At 44.3% G+C, this 21,638-nt stretch overlaps 1 protein-coding gene across 5 annotated transcripts in view; it reads left to right on the top strand.

Moving 5' to 3' along the window:
- Window positions 1–21,638, top strand: part of POU6F2 (POU class 6 homeobox 2) — a 296,977-nt gene that overhangs the window by 177,811 nt on the left and 97,528 nt on the right. For all 5 annotated transcript variants that reach the window (XR_010794525.1, XM_066627999.1, XM_066628001.1 and 2 more), the window contains exon 4: window positions 17,585–17,928. Coding sequence is in view for 4 of the 5 variants with exons in the window: in XM_066627999.1 (XP_066484096.1) it covers window positions 17,585–17,928 (344 nt within the window). In the remaining variant the exon portion in view is untranslated. The remainder of the gene's footprint in view (window positions 1–17,584; window positions 17,929–21,638) is intronic.

Consider the following 21,638-nt stretch of genomic DNA (forward strand, 5'->3'; position numbering starts at 1 on the left):
GTCCACTAGCAGGTGCTGAATGGAATACATGCTTACTCTGATTTGAGCTCTACTAAATGGACCAGGTCTGCTTTGAGGCTTCTCTAATTTTGTTGTGTGCAAAGGATGCATTTCTTTCTTTCATTCTGGGGGCAATCCTAACCAACTTTCCAGCACCAAGGTAAGGGCAACACAGTGCGGAAATAAGGGAACAAACATTCCCTTATCTTGAGGAGGCTTCCATGACTGCCCCTCAACTGCAGGATGCAGCACATGCCCCATTAGCACAGCTATGTCAGAGCTGGAAAGTTGGTTAGGATTTGGGCCTTTGTTTGACAGCCATCATCCACTCCCTCAGCCCACAGCTCATGGCCCAATCCTTCCCTCGCCACCCGATGGCGGTGATGCTCCCCTGATGGCGCTGACTGCTGTAAAGCAGCCAACATCTGTCACACAAGGCACACTGACAGTGTGCGAGTCAGAAGGCCTGCACTCTCCTACCCCCACCAGCGAGAGAATTGCTACTCGCCTGGAGGAGGTAGGGTGATGGGGGGGGAGGGAGGGGGAGACAGGAAGGCAGAAGCTGGGAAGGGTGAAACTGGGTGGGGAGGGAAGCATAACAGGTGGGGGGGCTGCAGGAGGGGGACAATCTGTCACAGGTGGCCCACAATGGATCTTATCCCTTCTGGCAGCAGCCTCCCCATCCCATTACTCTCTCCTCAGACTTACACTCGCAACATTGCCAGTGCAGTTCTGAGGATACCCCTTGTGGGTTGGGAGGCTTACGTGGGGATAAGGGGATTTTACAATCTCCTTTCCTGGCTGAAACCTCCTAGCCCACCCACCCACCTACCCACTATGGATGCAGCATTTGCCAGTTTGGTGTCACTGTGTTGGGGGGGGGGGGTGAATGCATAAGATTTGGCTCTCAGTCCACCCTTTGCAAACACAACTTTATTTGAAAGATAAAAATGGCTAAAATATTAGAGTTCTTATATCTGCTACTGCTGCATTCTGACCCTTGGAAGAAGCAACTCTCTGGGAGCACTTACCTATCCATAGAATGGTGCAGAAAATTGCAGCTGATACACTACTTGTCATGATAGCTCAGAGAAAATCACCATGAGGTGGATCCCAAGGCTCCCTGCCTGTAATCGAAGGGTCTCTTTGGAGGACTCCTTCTATCAGAAGGAACACTTTGGATCAACTCCTATGTCTATGTAGTGAATGCTGCCCCATGGAGCAATCTAAAGTGACTTCCATATTGGCGTCTTTAATGTGTACACCAAGTCACCACATTGCTCTCCTAAATTCTTTTCCTTTGGGTTCTAAAGTGGTGGAATGTCAGTGTCTCCATGAGTTGTGCTATTTGCAGTGATGAGTTTCATGGCACCGGATAAAAGACACTGATACAGTAGTGCATTGTTCATTCCCGTTTTTTTCAAACGGGAAAAAAAAGTTTGAAAAGAGTAAAGCAGGGCAGCCTTATTAATGGAGGAAGTGAGGTCAGAGGTCTTTACTGTCTTAACAAGATGACAAAATTTATGACCCACCACAGTAGAAGGATGTAGTTACCCTCAGTCTGCTGATATAATAAGCCCACTTGGGGCTCATAGTTATTCCCCTTGAATTTGTTTTGTCTCTTTGTTATCTTTTCTCATCTTTGGCTTTCTTTTGCCTTACTTGCTGTGGTGGAGAAAAAACTTGTGTGTGTGTGCCTGTGTGTGTGTATGTGAGTTGAGTAAGTGAGTGAGTGAGAGAGAGAGAGAGAGAGAGAGAGAGAGAGATTCCCACCAATTTTAAAGTGACTATCAGTAGTTTAGTTTAGATGACATTATTTAATAGTTATTGAAGAAGGAGTAGCGTGTGTAAAATTGTGAATTTGGGGGAAGCTGTAATTTTGGTTAAGTGCTTAACATCTTTTACAATCTCACATTATTCAAGTTCCTGTTTCTAAACCGAGTATCAACTCTGATGGGCAGGCTAATTATTATGAGGTTATAGGAAACGTTGCTTTATTTTGAGTGTTTGTGGAGAGAAAAATAATGCAACTGCAGCAAAAATAAATAAATAAATAAAAATTCCAAGTCCTCGTGGTGAGTCTTCACCAGTGAAGGCCCTTGAGTGCTTAATCTCAGAGAAAAAGAGGAATGAAACAGAGAAGCAATTTTTTTAATGAGCCCTGTTTACATTGATCCGAATGTACAGAGTTCCCTATGCAGAAATGAGAAAGGAAGGTGCTCTTGGACACCTCAAGCATCTAATCAAAACTCTACCTTTGAGAGGAAGGTAAGGAGAACCAGCTCCCTAGCTGGAGATCTAGAACATTCCCAGAAAATGGTCTCTTTGTGCCAAAATCTAGCAATATTTGAGGCTGCACAGAGACCACAAAACTGAATTTAGTGGATGAGTTTTTTGGAGCATGAGTATGAGTATGACCTGCTTTCATCATAGAATCCAAATTATCATCAGTGTTAGGGATCTGCAGAGGCAGTGCAGAAACTACACCCTGATTTTCTGTTTATGTATGGTGTGAATACAACCATTTCCCAAATGGAATCTTACACCAGTGTGAACACTTGGTGAGCCAGAACACTTGGTGTCTGTACTGTTCTGCCAAGAGGTTAAGAGGATTTTACCACTTCCTTGCTTCTAATCTGTTGCAGGTAAGTGGCAAACTTCTACTCAGCACCTGGCAGGATGGTTCACGGCTTACCAAACTACCCCAGAGTGAGTTCTCTTATTCCATGGTAGCTTGGTTAGCTGTATTGGTCTCCTGGGCAGTGGGAGAGTTTTGCAATGTTTTCACATTGGATTAGAATTCTTAGGAAGCACAATGAGACAGAGACCCTCTGCTGACAACCAAACAACCCTAAGATGGATTGTCACTGTAGAGTAGCTCAGTAGCCAGTAGACTCACTCAGACAGTGGTCCTGCCCACTACATGATTAGAAGCAAGGATACATGTCACTTCATCATCACCTGGCATGCCACCCCCATTGTCAACTAGTCACATGGGGGACAAATGTCCAAACCACCCCGAACTGCACAATTGCACCCCTGCACTTCAGGGGATGGGAGTGTGTGACAAACATGTATGTCTTCACCCTTGATCTCATTGCGACTGGGAGCATCAGGCATACTGTCCAAACCTGCCCAGTATCATCCTGTCAAGTGGTGAGGAGGATTTGACATCAGATGCAGATGTGCTCAAATGTGTGACTGAATGTATAATGAAATAATTTTTCATACCCAACCAGGCCACCAGCATACCAAGTGGGTATATGCATGCCATGGAAAGTTTTGCCTGTATCCAGACCTCACAGTCCCGCTTGGGCCAGGTTTTCCTTAAATTTGGGCATACAGGAAGAAATCATGAATCTTTTGCTAGTTTATGATGACACTGAATCTTGTAGTTAAATCTCTTCCTCTGAAAGAATAAGAAAGCTTTCGGACAAGGCAGTGATTCCATTTTTCAGAGGCCTGCTGGGTATTTATGTGTGTAAAATCCTGGCTTGAGTTGCGCAAAGAAGCGCGGAGATTTGCCCACTGCTCTCTGGTGCTGTGAAACAAAACCAACAAGAGTGGTATTAATTTCAGCTTCATTGGAAACATGTAAAAGGACCAGAAAAAATCCATGATTGCCAAATGGAAAAGGTTTAAAATTGATGAGGAAAGAAATTTTCATTTCCAAGCTTCCAAGCGGGCTATTAAGATCAACAGAGTAAAGAAAAACTGTTTGGCAGTGTCCCCTGAAGAAAACAGTTTTGCATCTATTTAGTTAAAACTTGGCAAAACAAATCCAATTTTAGTGGTTGCAGATTTCTCGGAGCGCTCATAGTGTAATCTCACTTACTGCATCACTATAATGTTTCTTACGGTTTGAAAGACACTGCATAACTCTAACTTTGTATTAAAAATCAATCAGTGGGAGAAAGAGGGAAGGAGAAACCCTGCTTTAAAAAGTGTCTTGAAGCTTCTTGTCCCCCCCCCCCCCGAAACTTTCCACCTTCACATTACTTAAGTGCTACACATTTTACAGATGAAGATGGGGGAACCAGGACTAGCCCACTATGAGGCTGAGAGCCCAGAAGTAAATCCCATTATAGTAAATGGTGCTTACTCCCAGGTAAATGTGGATTGGAGTCTCCTCAGATTAGCCTCCATCCACTCACCTGCTTCCACCAGTTCTCCCCTTCCTGCTCTGGATTCAAAAGGAAGGGGGGATGGAATGGAAGCGACAGTGTGGAGGAGGAGAAGAGGAAAGCTAGAGTTTCAGATATGCTCCCCTCTTCTATTTTTGAATGGGAGAAGAGATGGTGGAAGGAGCAGCTTGCATGCTGCAGTATTTGATGCACGGCCTCAGGGCCAGCCTGGAGACACTGTTGTGTCCTTGGTGCACCTCTCTTCTCACACTAAGCTCACTGCTCACCCTCCATCTCATATTCCTCAGGCATCTTCTCCCATTGTCTGATTTACTGTACAGTAATAAATCTGTTCTACTTTGACTTCTGGATGTGTTAGTCAACTGACCAGGACAATTTCCTTTCTTAAAACCTTTGCTTTTGCTTGAAACTAAAATGTGTCTCCATTACAAAATGGAACTATAAATAATAATATAAAGCAGGGATGAATTATTAGTACTGAAAGATCTCTTGACACCCAGTGACTTTATTTGCACAAGGCTTCTGAAATGAATCGGAACTATTTGACTCTTGATTGGCCTTGGCAAAATGTTTTGGAAACTTGTGAAGCAGCAGTGTGGGATCTATGCCCTGTTTGAAGCCTTACGGTCCCATAGTTGAATTGCCAGCCTCTCAGAATCAGCCGAACTCCATTAGTTGGGGTCAGCGTTTCTTAAACAGTGCTTTTTGACAGCTAGTATAGTGTAGTGCCTAAGAGACGGAGCTACAAATCAGCACTTCCCTGGTTCAAATATCACCTTTATCACTTACTCACTAGTTGGCCTTAGGCAAGCCATTCCCTCTCCTCTTTGGCTACAATATGGGTATGGATAATAACTCTTGCTTAACTTATAGCAGTGGTTCCCACACTCTCCAGGAGTTCAGGAACCACTGTAAGTCTTTGCGGGGGAGGGGGAATTGCAGGAATACGATCGCGATGATCATGACGCTTCCAGGTCTTTCAGGGACACTTGGACACTTACCTGAGCTAGTGCCGGCCTCCAAGGGTGTGTAGAAAGCCCCGCATATGCCTCTGCAGGGCTCCCTAAGCCTCAGGCTAGGGAGGCTAAAAGGCTAAAATTAAAGATCATGACCCACTTGCAGTTTTTTATTGCAAAACTGGAAGTAGGTTGCAATCTTTATTTTTCGATTTTATGAGGTTTGAGGAGCCCTGCAAAGGCATCCGCGGGGCTCTCTACACACCCCCAGAGCCCAGCACTAGCTTAGGTAAGTGTAAAAGTGCCCTTGAGAGAACCTGCAGCGGCATGATCATCACAATCACTTCACTGTATTCCCCCCTCCCCGCTCTTTAAAGGGACACAGACAGAGCTTCTCTAACTGGGGTGTCACGACACCCCAGCTTGAGAAGCTCTATTACAAGGTTCTCGTAAGGATTGTATCAAGTTAACTCATAGGAAGCACTTTGCACACTCAAAAAGTTACTACTACTACTACTACTACTACTACTACTACTACTACTACTACTACTACTACTACTACTTACAGTATTTATATACCGCTTTTCAATGAAAAGTTCACAAAGTGGTTTACAGAGAAAATCAAATATCTAAATATCTATTCAACTCCAGTTCAAGATAAGCAGTGACCCCTATGTATTTTCACATGGTCCCGAGACCAGTGTGAAAACAGTATGATGAGCTACAGTGTTTCTTACAGCCCAGTCCTTTCCTCCTGCATGATACAGCACCACTGATGCCATGTGGGATCTGGGCTGCATCTGGTGGGCCAGCTGGGGACCAGGCCTGCCGTGAGAGGCAAATAAAGAAATGTTTTATTTGCCTCCTCTGCCGCTCCCTGGTCCCCAATGGGCCTACCCTGTTCCATGCCTGCTATTTTGCTGGCATAAATCTGTTGGGCTGATCGTGCTGGGCCCAGGCTGGGGGCTCTGGATCTCTGGATCACCGCTGCCAACATCTACCTTGAACCACTCCTGGCCCAGCCCGATCCCTGCCCCCAATCTGCCTCCACCACCACCTTACCTACTCTAACAGCTGGTCTGCAGCCCACTGCCACTGGCACAAGTCTTACTACCTGTTGTGCCTTTGCAGCAGAATTGCTGCTGCATTGGCCTCAGTGTCTGTTAAACAAAGTTGAACAGCCACTGGTCCAAGTTACAATAATTTAGTACAACTGAGGTTTTCAAACTTCTGTCTCCTTGCTCCCATTCGTGGCTTTGCATCCCTTGTGATAACTGTGAGAAAGACAAACTATTTAATTCCCAAATTAATATATTCATTAATAGCTGTGACTAGTTTTTAGTTTAATGTTTGTACCTACCTTACATGTGTGTGTAATTCTCATTCCACACATATACATATTATTATTTTTACTTCATTAGTTTCATTAATACATATTTGTGTACATGCATGTCAGTCCATTGTATATTAAAATTCAATCACTTAATTGCTATCGGAATCACTTAGATGACACCTGTGAGGAGATTCATCTGTAAATGCCATGCAATTCCTGGGTGAGGTCTTGAACTGCAGGAGATGGAGAATAACATAGAATAACTTGTCAAACAAGCGGTACCCTGATGTGTTTAATTAGATCCTTTGCTGACTGGATAGGCAAATGCAGATGCGATTCCATGTACCCAATATTCATGCACAGCTGTAGCTATTCATACCTTTTCATAGGAAAATGAAGAGAAGGGCAAAAGCAATGTCAATATGCTAGCATTATGTTTGACAGTTTGATTTTAAGCATGTTAGAGAGCCTATTGTGCTAGACTCCCTCACTATTAAGATATTGTTGTTATGAATTTGTATTGCACTGGCATGCGGGGCTCTTATCGTGATAGGACCCATTGTGTTATTCTCTGTACAAATTAATAGTGTGAGATACTCTCTGCTCTGAAGAGCTTTGCATTTATTTCAGAGCCATCTTAACACATAGGAGATGAGAAGGGGAAAAACACATAATGAAAATTCACATGTGTAAATAGAGTGGGCTCTTGATTTTATTCAGATGCCTCCCAGGCTGACATTAGGAAAAGACAGAAGGTTCTGTACAGACATAGCAAGGGCTCTTAGGTAAAAGCATTTTGCCCACCTAAATTATCACTCAGATACAATGCCCTGCGTGGCACTCCTTGGTGAAGGGGGAGGAGAATGTGTGATAACCTGCTTTGCCATGGGGGGGGGGGTCTTAAATAAACTGAGCTTTAAGATCAGCCTTTAAGCTCTCCCCCCGCACACCTTCCAAACACTGCTCCATCATCCTATTGTATTGCTCAAAACAACGTTTTTGCTTACAGTAACAACACTTTTACTTAAAGATGATTCACTTCAAAGTGCCTCTTTGACGATACTTGTAATGATGACTGATGTTCAAAGAAACAAACACTTGTGGCTCCTGGATAAATATTTCTAGACCATGCCCAAAAAAACATCCTCCAGTTACCACGTAAACAAGTAGGGTGGACATTGTGCTGATCATACTATTAAATGCATGGCATAGACTAACTAGCTCAGTGGGCAGCCTGGCCTTGACCACGCAAATTTCTTTTTTGTCAAGCAAAAAAGCATGAATATTTGTGTCCTAGTGTTTCAGAGTGGAATTATTCCCAATCTTTTTGAAGTCATGGAATTTGGTCCAAACTCCTGCTCATAAGGCCGGATGCCTTGAGCCACTGATTTTTCCAACTCCATAATATAGACCAGGGGTGCCCAAACCCTGGCCCTGGGGTCACTTGCAGCCCTCAAGGACTCCCAATCCGGCCTGCGGGGAGCCCTAGTCTCCAGTGAGCCTCTGACCCTCCAGAGACTTGCTGGAGCCTGCGCTGGCCTGACGCAACTACTCTCAGCATGACGGCCAACTGTTCAAGCTCTTGCGTGAGCTGTGGGACGAAGGCTCCCTCCACAACTTGCTGTTTCACGTCTGTGATGCAACAACAGCAGCAAAGAAAAGCTGGCCTTGATTTGTGCAAGGCCTTTTATAGGCCTTAAGCTACTGCAAGACCTTCATTCATTCACATAAGTTCCATTTCTAATATAGTCATTAATGTTAATTTATTCAAATTTTAAATGTAAATTAATTCTTTTTTCCCCCAGCCCCCAACACAGTGTCAGAGAGATGATGTGGCCCTCTTGCCAAACAGTTTGGGACACCCCTGATCTAAACCACTGGTTCCCAACCTGTGGTGTATAGACCACAGGTTATTCGCAAAACCCTGAGAAATTCTGAGAGGTCTCAGAAAAAAAGATTGCCTTCAATTGCTTCCAGTGTTTCACCAAGTGAGCACTCCCCAAGTGGAGTGCTCTGCGTGAGCCCTCCATCACCAGAGATGGGGGAGAACAGACTGCCAGTAGCCACCAATAAAGTGTCAACTGTGGTTGTGGAGGGTTCATTCTCCACTCACTCCAATGTGGGAGCACGGGCTTGGGAGACACTCCCCCACAGACCACCAGAGAGGACAGAGAATAGACTACTCACAGCCATAGCCAGCAACAAAAGCAGCAACCAACAAATCTTCTCTATAAATAATGAAACTAACAGATCTTCTATAATTATTACAAATTAAATTGTATTTTTTGTCTGCAGGGGGGTTGCATGTGGTCCATGACGATTCCAGTTTTTGCCTCAGTGGTCTGCAGGTTCCTTAAGGATGGGAACCACTGATCTAGACACAGTGTGCCACCAGCAATGTTACACTTAGATAGTGCACTGAGAGCAATTCAGAACTCCACACATCCCAGTATCATATTTGAATCAAGTTCTCGGCTCTCATACATGTAGCATTAAGATACCAGGAATTTCTTGTCCTGGGCAAGTACCACACTGGCATGCTAATGCTAGATTCATAGAAGTCGGTCGACTAAATGAACCACTCTGGATAAGTATATTTTCATTGCACACCCAGTGTCATATTTAACAGAGATGTGCCAAAGCCACATCCCTGAGTCCCAAGTTGAATCCTGAGTCTCCGCCCCATTGACTCAGGTTGCAAACAAGTCATAATGGCTGGCCTTCACAACTCGTCCAGAGCTCTTTTTAGAGTCACTTTGACTCAAGTCCAAGTCTTTTGGAAGAGTGAGTCAAGGCGGGACAGGTGTGGCTCCCGAGAAAAAAATGGAGATGCTGGTTGGGGGGCATGTCAGATTTCTCATTAATACTGCCCTGATATTCCATCCCATCTGCCATCAGTGGTGTGCTGAAGTCCTTCACTTCAACCACCATTCCCCATGTCCGGGCTGTCCTTACATTCTCTGGTTCTTCCCCCCAGTCTTGTGCAGCCTTCCTTTCTCTTCCCCTCTTGGAGCCTCCTCTCCTCCTTCCTCCAGCCCCCACCTCCTGAAGCCAACCCACCCTCCTCTCACCAAGTCTGTTGCCACTTTGAATGTGGCTTCTGGATTGCCCACAAGGTCCTTCGGGGCACCTTGGAAGCAGCGAAAAAGTTAGCAAGCACACAGAGACACACAGCAGACTGGGTTGGTAGACCAATAGTCTCAAGTTCTGAATCTCGAGTCTACAAGTCAAAACCTGTTTCCAAAAAAAGACACACGTTACAAGTCAAAGGTTACAGGTTCAAAGACACATGTAACTTGAGTCTGTACAAGTAGCAAAAAATATGTGTTTTCGCAACTCAAGTACAAGTTGTCCAAATTGCAGCCCATCACTGATATTTAAATAATTCTGGATGATTCAAGAAAATAAGCCAACAGAGTAAAATAAATATACTCCAGGTGCTTGCCAATATGAGTTGGTGCAGGGGAAATGATCAGGTAGACCTATAGCGTGACTCAACTATCCAAAAGCGTTCCAAAAGCCACAAAGTAGACAGAGACAATACTAAAGACCTGTGTGGCATGGCAGTGCATATAAACAAAACACAGGTGAGCACTTTTGCAATTGTGGAAAAGTATGACATAAATCATATTGTATGGGATAAGGAAACATAGTCCTAAGATCAGGAACAGGAAGAGGAACTCAAAACTAGCTGATGGTCCACATGCTGACAGTTGATTGATGCACAGTACATCTCTTGGTCAAGATATAATATGATATACCTCTTCTCCTCTAACCAGAAGTCCAGCTAGACAAGTACTGTATAGCAGCTTCTTTATGACTACTGTTCAGGTTAAAGAAAGGGATCTGTTTGGTACCAAAGGGGTCACCTTTGCCAAAAAGGATTTTTGCTATTGTGCTGGTTTCAGCTGTTACTGATTCAATGTTGAGTAGTTTCTTCTGAGGAGAAATACTGATATTCAATAATCATTGGGAAATCTAATAATCTGTTTGTTGCTGCAGTCCTTTAGAAACTACTGGCTTTGCCTTTTCTCCTCTTAAAGTGGTGTGACTTTCCTTTTTTTTGTCAGCTTGATCTAGGAAGCTATTAATGCTATTAATCTAGGAAGCTATTAAGTGGGCATAAGCCCACTTATGATACAACCTTCTTTCCTTTGTTCCATCATGGCCTTTCAGTTGAACTGCAAGTTCATTCTCTTGACTGCACTAACTATGTGCCAAGTCCAACTATTGTCCAGTGGCTGTACCACATAGTCAGTGACTGTACCACACATGTGGAATTTCCTTCCTCTTCAGTTCCCTTTCTCTACAGTATTCCAATTCTGGGAATGCTTTCCTGTTAGAAATGGCACTCCACAGCCATAGTTAAGCACTTACTTCCTCTTGATTCAGCACATGTGTTGAAAGAGGCTTTCGTATGTGCAGTCAACTTGTATGAGAATATGCATTTGGATATTCAAATATGTATTTGAATGCATATTCAGATCTGAATTGTGATGCTCAACTGGGCTCCACTGACTTGGCTGCATGCTTCTTTTGGTGTGCATGTCCACCAGGGGCCATATGCTGTTGCACATGACTAGCTGTGTATAACTAGAGCTGGACCAAGGATTTAACTGTAATTTCTATGTAACACATATAATAATTGGGTATTCCATTTTACTGCATTTTCTGTTCTTGAACTGTTGTTATTACTTGCTTCAGGGGTAGGGAAAAGTGAAATAAATAAATAATATGACTTTTCCCATCTTTATGAAAGTCCCATAATGTTTTTCTGAAATCTTTTCCGTGAGTCAAACCAGTCTAGACAATGATGTTACAACCTTCTAAACAATACAATGCTTTAATTCCCATTTGCACTGAGGAAGCAAATAGCATATTAAAATCTAATTTCTCCAACAGTTTTCTTGCATTTGGACATTTAAAATAAGTTAGTACTGTTTTTACAGTGCACAGGGAACTTGAATCAAAAATACTGTCATAAACCAAAAAGAAAAGAAAACAATTAAATTACCTTCATATGGGAACAGCTTCAGATATATTTGTGCTGCTCCTTGCTTGATCTTCCTAACTTGAACATTAAAAAAAATTCCACTTTTCTACATTGTAGAGGCTGGTAAAGGAAAATGTCAGATAATAGAATCAATCACTTTTTGAGAGTGTTTCACAATACTAAGACACTACTAACTCCTGACAATTTATTGTGGTTTCCTTTTACTTTTAATACTTGCTTTTCACTGCTTTTCATTGGTATAGGGCAGGGGTGTCCAAAGTTTTTGGCGGGAGGGCCACATCATCTCTCTGATACTGTGTCGGGGGCCAGGGGAAAAAAAGAATTAATTTACATTTAAAATTTGAATAAATTTGCATAAGTTTACATAAATGAATATATTAAAGATGAACTTATATGAATGAATGAAGGTCTTGCAATAGCTCAAGGCCTATAAAAGGCCTTGCACAAAACAACGTTGGCCTTTCCTTTGCTGCCTCTGCTGCATCACAGACATGAAACAGCAAGCAGTGGAGGGAGCCCTCATCCCACAACTCACGCAAGAGGTCAAACAGTCGCCCTCACGCTGAGAGCAGTTGCGTTGGGCCAGTGCGGGCTCCAACAAATCTCCAGAGGGCCAGAGGCTCATTGGAGACTGGGGGCTCCCTGAGGGCCGCATTGGGAAGCCTAGAGGGCTGCATGTGGCCCCAGGGCCGAGGTTTGGGCACCCCGGTATAGGGAATACAGAGGGAACAAAATCCAGACTTAGGATTCAATCCTATGGGCCTTCAGCACCGACACTGGGTGCTGCAAATGTGCCATAAGTGCTCCAGAGAAGAGGGAGCACTTGCGCTGGCCCAGTGCTGGACCTAGTGCCAGACGGATGCTGTCTGGAGTACGGTAAGAGCTCCAGGCAGCGGTAAGGGCCTTTGGGGGCGGGAGGATGTTCTGGAACAGGGGGAGGGTGGGGCAGGAGGAGTGACCAGCCCAGGAGGGGGGTAGGACCGGCAGAGCCCTCCTGCAAAGCCTGACATGGAGGCTCTCAAGTCTGTGCCAGCAAAATAGCTGGTGCAGACTTGAGAAGTCCTATTGCGGGACCTGGGGCTTTCCTTGAGGGAAGGGGACAAAGTGGTCACTATTTTGACACCGCTACACTGGGGGTAGGATTGGGCTGCCCATCCAACAGAAAGAAACTATGGCTTTCTCCAGCATGTGCCACTGAATGAAACATGACCATCAGTTCACATGGATTGCCCAGCATCATTTGCTGATCATTCATCACATCCAAGCAATGTGATGAAATCCCCTGTTGAGTCTTTCAATTTGTGCAGCTCTTCCTATCAATAGGAGTGATTGCTGGTGTTTTTGAAGGTTCGCCCACCAACTCATATGAATTCCAGCAATCTTGGAGCAGGCCAATGGAAGGCTGTTTTCAAGCCTTGCCAGCAGAGGCTTTTCGCTCTTCAAACTTTCATCTCTCAACTTCTGCCTGAAACCTCAAACATGGTTTTGTGGTAGTCAGAGATGGTCGGCTCCAGAGATGGTCCTGTGCAGGCAGAGTATTTACCAGGAGACAGCCAATTCATTTTAAGGAATATAGGGCACGCTGCAACCATCAGAACACCATGACTTTTGTTCCTGGTGTTGACCTAGACTGGATTTGAACCACTGATCTAGAAATAATATGCTTTGTATCCCATTACTAATCTGTTGAGCCATTAAGTCTCATCCCCACATTCCCTTTTCTCCTATCTGTCTATAAAAACAGCAACTTTCATTTCACCCCTCAAAAGAGAAATTCAAGCATGTATGGGTGGGGGGCAAAAGCAGTGATTTGCTGGCAGCCCACACCCCTCATTACATAATGGGAGACAGTGTAAATGCAGGCTTACATTAGCCTATTCATTGTGTGCATTCAGTCCCTAGAAATCTTCTTCAAAGAAAAGAAAAGGAGCAGAGCTCATTAAAAGATAAACAAGATAAGAAAAGCAGGGCATGTCAATCATACAGCCCAGGCCCAGATGCTTAAGTTTGTTACACTTTTCAGTTTGAGGCAATATATAAATCCATTCTCCATTATGGGGGGAGCGGGGGTAGAAAGAGGGATTCGTCTTCTCAAAACAGCAGAGCCAAATTCTCTGCTCAGTCAAATATGAATAGCCCTGATGTATGATTTTCTCCTTTTTAGTCCATGGTACATTGCATTATTTCGCATTAAGGCACAATTGTGTAACGTCTGCACAATTATGGAAATAAAAAGCTGTAGGGAAAAGTAACACAATAAAAAATGTGGAGCAGGGTTGCCTCAGATGCTGAACATATATAGTCCTTTCTGTTTACACCCTTTCAAGTTGGAGAATCAAGATGTTATAGTCGTAGTAGATAGTGTTGGAATGGACAACAGTAGACAGGGATGGATATCTCTGCTGAGAAATGAAACGCAGGATGTTGTGTCTCCAGGGTTTAATCCTGCAGGGTGTTTGTTCTTTGCTCATGGTTTTGTGGCTCCATGGTCACTGTGGTTAGGGGGCAGGGGGAATGCTGAGTGAAATCACAACTCAGTATAGTTCAGGTGATTTGGGTCATGTTCTCTTGAAAGGTTGGTACCCATTAAGTTCAAAGTTTGACTCCTACAGTCCCCTTGACAGTGTTTTAGGAGATATATCATAGCTGAGTAGAATCCCATGTATATATCTCAGATTCAGTCCTTGTTATCTCAAGACTTTGGTAGAAGTGCGGGGAAAGATCTTTCCCTAAGATCTTGAAGTATCGGTGCCAAAGTAGACAGAGCTGGGCTGGATTAAAAAAATGGGCCAGTGGTCCGCCATCGTTGCCATGTTCAAGTAATAAGGAGTGATCTGCAGGACTTTTATCTTAGGCTGTTTTTCTGAATGAGGGAGTGGTGAGATGAAGGGGAAGGAATTCCATAAAGGGAAACTATGTTTGAAAATAGCAACAAACTTGCAGTGTAGGATACTCATGTCTGTCTCAGTTCAACTATAGTTACCAATAGTCGGTCATGTGAATCAATGGGTGACCCCAGCTACTGATGCGCACGCCCGTGAAAATATGCTTTCGACCAGTTCAATAGAGTTGGATGGGTATTGCAATGATGTTTGCCGAGGGTTGCGTTCAACTGCTCATTCATATTCACACCAGAAACACACAGAGAAGAACATATAGATCTTCCTTGCTGGTACATAAGGGCAGGGCCGGATTAATGTAGTAGCAAAAGCAGCATATGCTAAGGGCCCCACATGTTCAAGGGCCCCACACCAGCTTCCCATTCATATTGAAGGCCTGTCAGGCAAGTGGGCAGGAAGATGAAGGTGCACAGCTGCAGCCCATCTGGCCCACTCTTTGCTTTCCCATCACTGTCCAGTTCTTTCCCTGAGCTTTTTTCTTGCTTAGAACTTTATATCGAGTTGCTCTGATGACTCCAACTCTCAGAGCTCCATTGAGTCAGCGGCTTCTTTGCTGGGCTTGTCTCTTGGAGTTCTACAACAACTGGAAGTTCTGAAGCAGCTGGAAGCAAGTGGTGAACCAGAAGTCGAGGGGCAGCCCGTGCAGTTGGCACACACAGCTCTTGTGAGGCAAGCAGCATGCGAAGCAAGTGTCTTTGCTGTTCTGAAGAGGCACCATCTGAAAAGGAGCGAAAAGAATCTTTTTATCTGGCATTTGTACACTCACCAAGGACATGTTTTATCTGCCATTTGCTGAGGGCTGAGGCAAAAACCTTTTGCTGACACTCTGTCGCAGGGCCCCTTTATAACATACACTACAGGCCCCACACTAGCTTAATCAGGCCCTGAGTACAGATGTCAAGCTGCAATTCTATCCACACTTACCTGGGGGTAAGCCCCATTGACTATCATGGGAATCACTTTTGAGTAGTCATGCCTAGGATTGGGCTCTCAGAAGGAAACACTGAAGCAAAATTGAGGCCTGAAGCTTAGATCTCAAAAAGAAAAAAAAATCTCAACCAGAATTGAATCTTTAAACAGCATCAGAGTAGGTTAATATATGTTTATTTGGTTAATAATGCCAACACCAAAAAGAAAGATAAAGCTGCTTGGCTCATCATTCTGTTGAATTGCATCTGACAAAGGTTCAAAACTTGAAGGGTTGCCAGTGATTCCAATGTATGTTAACATAGTCCTGCAAAGTCATAGTGTACAGGATTTTTATTTTTTATTTTTTTTTTTTGGGGGGGGGAATCTTTTTTCCAAAGCAAAGGAATTACTACAAGTAGAAAGGTTATGCAGAAAAAAAGAAATTATTTCTGAAAAAATGTGCATAGGATTTTGATTACAGTAGAAGACATTTGACTCAAAATTAAGTATGGGAGCATTTCCAGCACCGACATAAGAATAATGCAGCTCTGAGGTAAGGGAACAAATATTCCCTTACTTTGAGGAGGCCTCCATGAGTGCCACTCAACTGCAGATGCAGTACACATTCCATTGGCACTGCTATACCAGCGTTGGACAGTTGGTTAGGATTTGGGCCTACGTCTAAAGCCCCAGTTTCCATTGGAGTGTTAAGCGTGTGCTTAATTCCCTTCATTGAAATCAGCACTTGCATTTGCCTAGATAGTGCCTAGTGTTGATGCAACAGTAACTTTACAAATCTCCTGGGCTCTGGTTCTGCGCTGAAGCCCTTGCCTTAATCTGTTTTACTCTGATGTGCTTCTTAATTTCTTTGGCACTGTGCATATGCTCCCATGTATAATCATTCAGGACCTCAAGGCAACTTTGCACTTTAAGAATGAATCTTATAATCTTATTTTATTCCTTTTAATAACCTTCAACAGCGCACAGAGCTCTGCAGTCATAAAACAGCTGTAACAAATTTAGGCTGTTGCTTCTGGTCCATTTGCACAATGAGACTCATAGGAATTTCTTTCTTGGCCTGTGGTTGATTCATGTCATTTAGATATTTTACAACTTTTTAAAAGTACATTACAGTCACAGCATCCTCATTACATAAGCTGTGAAGTGCCAGCATTTTCGTTTTATGGATGGAGAACTGAAGCTGAGAGGTACTGGTTTGGCTGCAAGGAAATCCACATTCAGATCTCTCACTGCTTCACTACACTGCAGACTGCATTGGCTCCTGGAAAAATACCCACAAAGCAATTTATACAGTACAGCATACTATTCCTTCTCTCAGAATTTACTTTTAAAGAAAAATAGCGTATTGTTTGTCCTGTTTTTCCAATAGCAGGCCTCCAATGCTTGTGCCAAGGCCGGCCCACCAGCCACAGATTTCTGCTGGCCAGATGCTTGATAACCACTGATTCTTGCAGTCCCACGCAGGTAGCAACCACAGGAGGCTTATTAAGCCTCTAGTGAATTGTCAGATATGAATGACTATTGGGCTGTGTTGGGCACAAGTCCCTGAGACCCACCCCCCATTGTCTACTGTGTCCTTGCGGTTTCTGTTTTCTTGGCCTCCATGGCATCCTGATTCCATTATCCTTTATCAGATTTGACCAAATTTAGATTCAAGTCTACATTGAAATCCTTTCCTGTTTGTGCAAGCTAGTTTAAGAGAAGAGTAAGTTACACTGTTTACTGTGGTGGTCTTGGGGCAGGGCTGGCTTTAGGAGCTATGGCACCCATTGTAAAACATTTTTGTGGAATCCTCCACACCCACCCCCTCAGGGGTCCTCTACTGGATGAGAAGCAGTGGCAGGACACCCAGCAGCGGCATTCCTGCCAACTGCATCAGGGGATTCCAAGCCAATTGGACCTAGGGGCAGGCAGGAGGGTCATCCAATGGAAATTCTCAGCTCACCATGTTCTCTTCATGATGCCTTGGCATGGAAGATTCTATGCCTATGAACATTCTGCTTGCTGCCCCATTGTGGGGCCCTTCCAGGCACAGAGCCCAGTTTGGCCAGCATGGTCAAATTGCCCTAAGGCCGGCCCTGTCTTGGAACAGTTGTGCACGCCACACGAAAGTATCTGCATTTATTGCAGGGGTGGCAGTGGGCAAAATTATACTGTGTACACTTGAGCCTATAGTATAGGTTCGACTCTGTACACTACTTAGGAGTGCCTTCATTCTTTGGACAGTGATGCAGCGATTGGCAATGTATTTTGCCCCTTCTGTGAAGAATCCTTTGTAATTCTAGTTTGACTTTCTTAATTTGTAGCTACCTCATCCCTGAATTCCCAACTTCAGCAGCTTCAACATCTTCAACAGCTTCAGCAGCAGCAGCAGCAGCAGCAGCAACAACAACAACAACAGGGCCAAACAAGCCAGCAACCACAAGGGCAAGCCAGTCAGCCGCAACACCAAGCCCAGCAGCAGCCAACACCCCAACAGCCTCCACAGCAGCAACTGCAGCAGCAACCACAAGCACAGCCATCACAAACCCCATCTCAGAACCAGAATCAACCACCACCAGCTCAGCGGTCTTCAAGCTCCCCTCCAAAGCCCAACCAGTCACCAGGACATGGCCTTCCCTCACCTCTCACGTCACCAAATCCACTCCAGGTAGGGTCCCTTGCTTTCCCAGCATTTTTCACCTTCTTCCTCATATCTCTTCCTTTCATTTCTCTAACTGTTCCACCAGCTTTCATTCAACATTCTCCCGCATTCTTCTCTTGTACTGTGTTACTTCTTTTGCTTTCAAAAGATATTATCTTGATAGTTGTTTAAAGTCACACTTTTACCAAAAATGTTCAGGGTCTCATCCAGACTAGCACTTCTTCAGGAGCTTCCTCCCCAAATGGAACCTTCCTTTGTGAATGGAAGGAGCTTTCCAGTCAAGGCTTCTTTGCACAAACTTCCATTTGAGAAGGGTGCATCTATTGGCAGAAGTGCTCATCAGGATACCTGTGGTGTTCAGGAACCAAGGTGTAATGCTTTGTTTCTGCTCAGGCATTCCTCATTGTTTTTTGCATCTGTGTTGCATGCAGAGGTCTCACGTTCAACCCCCTGCATCTCTAGGTAGGACAGAAAGAACATTCCTGCCTGAAACTCTCAAGAGCCTTTGCCAGCCAGTGTTGACTTGATTTCAGGTTGCTTGGGCTGAAAGGCACTATGCAATCCTGTGCATGTTTACTCTGAAATACATCCTGCTGTGCCCAATAGGACAACTCCCAAGTATGTATGTATGGGATTGAAGCCACAGGAAGCTTTGTAACCCAGAAAGAATTGATCAGGAGTGAAGAAAAGTCTCCCCCTCAGTGGTGGACCTCTCCAGCCCCATGCCCTGGGGCAAAGATCCATGATGATCCTCTCTGCAGGCTGTCGCTGCCCCCTTGCACAGAAATCCGCCCCCTCCACCCACTCATATGAGGCTTATGGAGCCTTGTGCGACCTGAACCTGCGTCGGGGAAGCTTCCTGAGGCTTCCCTGAAGCTATAAACTGTGCTTCCGGTAAACCGGAAGTCCAGTTTCCAACCCCGTCGGGAGCCTCAGAGAGGCTTCCGCGGGGTCCTGGAGGCTCACACCTGGGGCATTTGCCCCATCAAACATAATAGGAGGTTCGCCACTGCCCCCCACCATAAAATGTTAAGGTGGCTGCTGTACTCCAGTTCTCCTTTGCATTTACCCTGTTATCGGCTTATACTGGCCAAAGGTCTGACTTTTTTCAATGAAGGTAGCTCTGTCCTTGAATGGCTGGACAAACCGATATATGATACATTGATATATGACCTGGTTTAATTGTTATATAAGTCCATGTATTATATGCCATATGCTAAATAAATAAACAAACCCTGTTATAAACATGCAAGTAGGATAAATGTCCCCTTTTCGTGGTAATTCTCAGCCAATTCACATCAAGTCAAAGACCTGACTTCAATGCACATTCTACTCCTTTCTAAAGGCACACAAAACTATTGGGTATATGCAATCCTTGCATATTTCATACATTTAAAAATGTACTATTTTTGGTGTGGGGCTGGCATCCCCTTCACCCTTAGTTTGCACGTGGTAAAATATAACTGGTCAGCACAGTTAGACAAGGTACAGAACTATTACAGAAGGAATGCATATCTCACACAAAAGTAGGGTGGTCATCAAGACTGGACACAAAATGCAGCACACAGGCCTATGCCTGTGGGTAGGGTATGAACGCAATCTAAGTCTTCACTCAACATAGGGCACAATCCTAACCCCTTATGTCAGTGCTTTCCAGCACTGGCATAAGAGTGCCAATGGGACATGTGCTGCATCCTGCAGTTGGGTGTCACTCACAGAGGCCTCCTCAAAGTAAGGGAATGTTTGTTCCCTTACCTCAGAGCTGCATTGCCCTTATGTCAGTGCTGGAAAGTGCTGACATAAGGGGTTAGGATTGTGCCCATAGAGTCAGTTTCACCCTTCAGGAAGACAATGATCCACTCACTGCAGGGAAAATAAAACAAAACTCTGCAGGGCTGCATGTTCATGTTGATTGCTGGCAGGTAATTTAAATCAACCTTTTATGCTGCATCAGACCAGAAGACATTACATCAGCAAAATGAAAAAAGCAAAACAGTGGGATTTCCTAGACTGCTTTCTACTGAAGGGTAAATGCCTATTTTGCTGGCATGTGAGCCCAATCTTACCAACAGCATTCACAAAATGACCCATTGTCACAAGCATTGGGAAACCAGACAAATATATTCCCATCAGATTTAGAAGTGCGATAATTAGCCCGTTCTCCCTCGGCATCCCTTGTGGAGCTCAAATTCACCCAAGATGTTATCTGCACTGCAAACATGCAAGCACTGATCCTGTGCATCTTTATGGAGAAGCAACTGTGCTGGATTTCAGTGGGACTTACTCCCCATTCAATTGGTCATGGGATTGCAAGTGGTTTATCAATCATTCCTTGGCCCATGAGCCTTTGGAACCAATTGTGATCCTGACCCATGTACCGCCCAGGGCCAGGACCGCAGAATGCCCCTCTCCAGGAGACTGCCAGTCGAATGTCCACTTATCAGTCGAGTTTGGAGTCTCTAGCCCCCAAAAGCTTTTTGAGGCCTCCAGAGGGTCTTTATACATTACTAACAGTTTTCATTACTAACGGTACTCCAGAGGCCTCAGAAGGCTTCCAGAGGGCTAGAGGATGCCATGTGAGGCCTTCCTGGCACTCAAAAGAGCTCTGGAAGGTGGGCAGTGACTGCAGCGTGGGTGGGTGGTGTACGCAGCAGTGCTGCCCCACAGACCTCACAGGCATGGCATCCCAGGGCATTTGCCCCCCTGACTTTCCCCAAGGACACCAGTGCTTGAAATTAGTGAGTAGGACCACTTCTCAGCACCCTTATTCAAATTCTTTGAGGGAAGGCACTGATGTAAATGCGTAGTACAGATAAGCTATAAATGTACGTGAAAGGGAAAAAAGGAAAGGTTCTGGAAGAAATAGTAGCAATCCTGTTTCTTCCCAAGAGATAGGAAGAGATGTCCAACTTCCTTTAAAACAAAACAAGATAGCAATCTAGAAAAGGGATATTGGGATAGAGATGCAGGCCACCCAGTGTCTTGCTTGGGATTGTCAACTTTTATATTGGTTCCACTAGCTTAACAGCCATTAGATCTGCCATTAAAATCTGCCATTTTAACAGCCATTAGTTCTGCGGCAAGTACCAGGTGATAATGTTTACCTCCATGCTGTGAAAAATTTCATCTGCTAAATTCTGCATATCAAATGACTATTAACGGTATAAGAGCAATGTTTGTTTTCTGGCAAGCCTAGTCTTATCCCATTAACTTAAAGGAAAACAAAAAACAAAGCAAAACCACACCCCATATTCAGAAAATAATAAAAAGTGTTCATGCTCTTTTGAACTTTTCTTTAGCATTGCCATGGCTTAGTTGCTAACAATGAATATGAATTAATGGCTGTATCTTGGGGTACTGGAAGTTCTGAGCAGTAAGACTAGTAGTGCCTGCCTATGGGTGTGCTTGCTTCTTGCTTGCCCAACCTGAATATTTGTAAAGGATTACATAATGCTGTAACACCACAGTTCTCCAGTACTCCACCTTATAAGGGAAGTGATCTGATAAAGCTACCTTACGTATAGAACTTCCCACTGCTCACAAATGTGGTGAGTGTGAAAGTATGAGATGGTTCAGATGTAATGTCAAATCAGTTTGGCATTTCTGTTCCTGGGCATCTCTCTCCCCTCACATCAGTGGCATAGCTAGTGGGGGTCAAAACGCTAAGTTTTCAGGCACCTGAACATCCATGTAAAGCAGTCCCTCCTGCTCACATT

The sequence above is a fragment of the Tiliqua scincoides genome, chromosome 5, assembly GCF_035046505.1.
Source record: "Tiliqua scincoides isolate rTilSci1 chromosome 5, rTilSci1.hap2, whole genome shotgun sequence".
In the NCBI taxonomy this organism is placed as follows: Eukaryota; Metazoa; Chordata; class Lepidosauria; order Squamata; family Scincidae; genus Tiliqua; species Tiliqua scincoides.